The 5,322-nt window shown below is 43.5% G+C and overlaps 1 protein-coding gene across 1 annotated transcript in view; it reads right to left on the bottom strand.

Moving 5' to 3' along the window:
- Positions 1-5,322, bottom strand: part of NAT8L (N-acetyltransferase 8 like) — a 38,224-nt gene that overhangs the window by 23,268 nt on the left and 9,634 nt on the right. Inside the window, exon 2 of the mRNA XM_018570800.1 lies at positions 2,627-2,791. Within this exon, the coding sequence (XP_018426302.1) occupies positions 2,627-2,791 (165 nt within the window). The remainder of the gene's footprint in view (positions 1-2,626; positions 2,792-5,322) is intronic.

Raw genomic sequence — 5,322 nt, 5'->3', positions numbered from 1 at the left:
ACTTAAACAAAATGCAAATGAACAAACTCAAGATTTTACTTTTATTAGCCAAAAAAACCTTCATCTGTGCCCTTCCTGAACTAGTTTTGCTTCGTTAATGGAGTCAAACTTCTCTGATATAAATAAAGACAAAGCTCTGCCAACTGCCACCCTATCCCCTCCCCACCCCAACCTAATGAGTGTCCTTAGTGACCATTAAGGCAGTGTAACTGGGCAGAGGAAAGGCAATGGCGGAATTTACTCACAGACTCAGAGCCCCAGTAACAAAATGAAACGAAATAAAAATAGGGGCACAGAAGCTAATAAGGGTACAGGCAGGGATTTTTAAATCAAACCCCTAATGTTAACCTAACCACAGGTTTTTATGCAATCCTTTAGCGTGACTAATCTCCCACCCCCTCCATCATTTCCCAGATGTTGATGAGCAAGTGACTCAAACAAAGCAGAATCCTTTCTATGTTAAACCATTAAAAACAGCAGAACCCCCACAGGGGCCATGATGTTATATCACTTACACAAGCAATAAGTTGATTTTGCTGGTAAGTGACTACTATAGATCTCATGCAGATAGGAAACAAAGGGTCAGAATCCAGCTGCCATGTCCACAACCAATATGGTCACCTCTCCACCCAAACTAGGTTTCCCAAATGACAGTTCCTCTTAAAGTGGTCCAAATTTTACCAGGGGATGTATCCCCCATAAGTCTACTTTTCATGTGTGTCCATCTGTCATGGATTGGGTCTGCCAATGTCGGTCTATATTGTCACAGTCTGACAGGGTTATTCACAACAGGGTGAAGAGTTTGGGGAAGGAAGGAGAAGTGAACAATCTAGGACAACATAACTGAACCGGAAAGTGAGCTGAAATGGAGGATTTTTCTAAATGAGCTATGTTGTCCTAGATTGTTCACGTCTCCTTCCTTCCCCAAACTCTTCACCCTTTTGTGAATAACCCTGTATGTCTATCCATGACTTTGTGTGCCAATGGTAAAGTCTGACCTTTTTACTTGGTTACTGAACCCCAAAGTAAATCCTAATGTTTTTAGAGTTTACAAAATGGATTATATCATACTCTATACAATATATGTGTACAGCCTTGAGACAAATGGAAAATTGAAATATATATATATATATATATTGTGGCAGTGTAAGCCAATGCCACGGTGGAGGATGGCGACCTTGGTACCCAGGACTCTCAGCCAAAGGGGCTGAGAGGGTCCAGAAGGTAAAGCATGTTATAAGGAAGAACCTGGCTTTTCAGGTTATTCCAGGTTTTCCTATTTGCAGCTGGGATCTGGAGCTCTGGAGATTTCGTAGAGCTCTGGGTGGGATGAGATCTCCAGTCCTGGGGCCAGGTGTTGCCAATGACCAGCCTGGGCTAATCAGGTGGCTGAGAGCAGCCTTATCAGGAAGCCAGCCCAGTGCTCAGAGAGTGTTGGAGTTGTGTGTGTGCAGGGAGCACACGGACACAGACCACCTCGGGTGCATGCTGGACGCACACGGAACAGCCAGGGGTAGCTGGGAGCGGTCAGGAAGGTCGGTGACCCTAGGACCTGCGGTACGGACTGCTGGGAGAGCAGAGCGAGTGCCCACGAGGGGAGAGGTCAGGAAGGTCGGTGATCCTAGGACCTGCGGTACAGACTGCTAAGAGAGCAGAGTGAGGGCTCACGAGGGGTGAGCAGCGTGAGTGTCTTGAAGCTGAGGAAAGCTACAGAGCCATAACAAGGACTGTCTTATGTTGCTGATGCAAGCTATTTTGTGTTTGCCCTTTAATAAACTGCGTTTTACTTGACTTACCTGGACTACAGTGGAGTGTCCTTGTTACAATATATATATATATATATACACACACATATACATACCCACCTTTACTGTGCATGATCGTCCTAGAAATATCATCACCAACAGCTTTATCTTCAAGTCAGATAAACATATACAAAGCATAACCACAAAAGCAGAATTGGTATTCTTATCCTAGATAAAGCAGCATGCATGGATATCCCTGGGCTTATGAAATGGGAATCTATTATTTTCAATACTTATCTGGTTGAAATGCCATTGACCTTATTAGACTCTCCAATCCCTGGGCCACATACTGGTTCCATGGCGATATCACTTAGAGTGAAGCTGTATAGATGCTTCACTCCTCCAGAAATTGTTTACAGCCTGGGGATCAGAGAATAGACCCCTCCAGCTGGAGGATTATCATCCAGTTAAGCCGTTAGATGACAGATTCCCATTAAAAGGTCAGGCCTCCAAAACAAATATTTTAGTTTGGGGTTGAACCACCCAACAGCCTCTTATATCTCTTAGAGACCCCAAAGGGAGCCCAGTTCCCAGCTCTGCCCACCAGCTAAAACCATTAGCTGGTGGGTCTCACTGGGCTGAAGGAATGTTGGGGAGGTTTTACACCTGAAGTTCTTATAGATATAAGACTCTAGTGGGTGATTCAGCCCGCCGGCCTCCACTTCCAGCTGAAATTAATGTTTTGGCTGGAGCGACCTTTAACAGAATTAATAAATAATAGTAGGACAGTGCCATTGTTCAGCATTCATTTGAAGCAAGAATTAAATGTCTGGTTTAGTGGCTGATATAGGGGGAACATCCCTTGAAGGGGTGATACTCACCTGGTTGTTTCATGTAATATTTCTCAATATCAGACATGTCCGTGCGTAGAGCACCCTCCAGGTGATTGAGGATAATTTTCCTACTGTAGTAGTACCTCATGCCCAACAGAAAGATGGGCATACAGCACGCCAGCATCAAGGAGTTGGTCACAACAAAGCATATTACTATGGAGATAAGGAAGAAAAATAAACGATACCTGTCAGAAAAGAGAATTTAGTGTTGATTTCGGAATAGAAAAACCCAAAACAACAAGAATCAGAACATATTACATATTAGACAAAATACACACACATTCATTAACCAGTGAAACAGATAAGTTGTCAGTAATCATATCAATAAAAAAATCAAGAACAATTCATTTTTAACAGCAATTCCAACCAAATGTCTCTGTTTTGTGTGGAGTAAAGCAAGATTCAATTGCATTTTTTTGTAATCTATCTCCAGCCGACATATTTTCCTTGGCTTTGGATACAGCAAATGTGGACACAGGTAGAGGTTCTAACCCAGTGGTGGACAAATAATTATGGAATTCAGGAGCCAATCTGCCTAATCCAGGAGCCAGCTCTGACAACAACTAGAGAAAACCTCAAAAGTTAACTGGAATCTTTAGGGATCATTGACTACCTGGGTCCATTGATTTGTCCAGCCCTGTTCTAACCCTTCCTCAATCTAAAACCAAACAAACCATCTTTGCAGAAGTTGGACTTCAATGCTCTCTGCGACTGTTGTGGTATTATGTCCTCTGTGTGGCTGTGACCAGATGATCCTGGCTTTTCACCAATGCCAATGCTTCATATATTTCCCTCAAGAATCCAATAGGGAGAACAGGATATATAACATGCTGCCACAGCAATAAAAATATGACCTGGTTGTAACCCCTCTGCCATTCAAAATTTTAAAATAAAAGTCTTGGCCAGAGTTCTGCTTAAGAGGCTGTAACATTTACATATACTGTATACTGTGTCCTCCCATGACCCAAAACTCAGCATATACTGCCTGCTATATGCTGAGAGTGCCACAGCTGGGACGAATCCCAGCAATACTGTAGAGATCCACCCAGGTGGCTCCGCCTATCTAGAGGCAGAGCCAGCTGTGCCTGCCCCCTCCCCGTCTGTTCCTCCAGTCAGTGCTGGAGGATAGGAAAGGGGAGGGGGGGGGAATCCATGCGGGGATCGGCGACTGACAGTCACTGCTCTCTGCAGAGAGATGATCGGGAAGTGAGCGGATCTGCGGCATGTTTCTGCTCACTTCCCGATCTATAGAGCCGGGAAGTTAGCGGATCGGCGGTGTGTGTTCACTCACAGTTTCAATGTCACACGTCGGCTCTAACTATGGGGATGAGTGTAATTCACTCACCCCATAGTTCTCCTTTAAAGATACCACTGAGCTCAGTAGGAAATGTTAAAATACTGCTGGCATGCATATTTTGTTTTACTGTCATCTACATAAGTCTATGTGAAAGTTCCAGTGAGCAGTGTAGACAAACAATGAGGCAACTAGCAAAATTGCAAACATTTCTTATTGGGTACAAATGATACAAGACAGGAAATACATAATGCAAATACATAAGAAATACATAATGCGATATACTTTAAACTCATCAACAAATGTGAGGTGACCCATAGCAAACCAAACAACAGACTTTCAGTTTTCAAGCTTTCAACGTGTTACCTGGAATCTGATTGGCTATTGAATTTCACCTGTGGCCATAAACATTAAAATATTTAGATATTCTGAACAAGCTGCAAAAGCACTTTATAAGCCGCTACTGAACTATATAGTTATAGGCCTCATTCACACTGCTCAAAGTCGGCCCGTACAAATCTGTGCGGCATGTACGGCCGCATCGGGCCGTTCCCGGGAAGGACAGGTGCTGCGTGTGATTGTATGCAGCAGCCTGTTCTTCTCTATGGGAGGACGTAGCTGTACGCCGCCCTACGCTCACCCGAACTGCACATCCGTGCGGGTGTCCGTACTCGTACGAAGACAGGATAGATCTGTACGGGCCAACTCTAAGCTGCGTGAATGAGGCCAGTCAATGTGGAGAAATTCATCTTCAAAATTCACAAGAGGCACTGAAATTACAAATTGTTTTCCCTTAGTTTCTATAAAAGCAGAATATTGGCAGCTCTCTAATTGTAAACACACAGCAAGGTAATCTAAGCTGTTACAACCGATTTAAGAGCCTTTATTGTGATCTTTGAGGATGAATTACTTCACGCTACATGCAGCTAGAGGTACTACTCCTTAAGAATCTGTAAATACTTTAACCTCTTGCCGTCCTTATATATATATATATATATATATATATATTTGTTTTACTGTGCAAGTTTTTTTCATATAAATAAATCCATTATTATTAAATACATTTTAGAGCCTATTCTATCAAATAGGCTGCTCTCTTCAGATGTGTCTTATCTCAATATCTAGACTCAGCTGCTATAACCGCGTACAAACTGGGTGATCTGAGTGATTAGCTGCATCCAGTTTGTGTGTCCAGAAGCACTGGCCCTGGATGCAAACTGTCCGGGCCCAGGGCTGGTCAAAGGCCAAAATTGCTTGTAGCAGATGAGCTGGCAATTCATCTGTACAGAGTGCCTTGCCCTGAAGCCGCTGCCTGCGCCTGTTTATTTTTAAAGCTTATCCCCCCCCCCCATGCACACTTTCGGGTTTATTGAAGGGACACTAAGCCCAG

The sequence above is a fragment of the Nanorana parkeri genome, unplaced genomic scaffold (assembly GCF_000935625.1).
Source record: "Nanorana parkeri isolate BGI_ZX_2015 unplaced genomic scaffold, ASM93562v1 scaffold1598, whole genome shotgun sequence".
NCBI classification, from domain to species: Eukaryota; Metazoa; Chordata; class Amphibia; order Anura; family Dicroglossidae; genus Nanorana; species Nanorana parkeri.
Note: the sequence above shows the minus strand (reverse complement) of the source record. Positions and strands in the feature narration are given on the sequence as shown.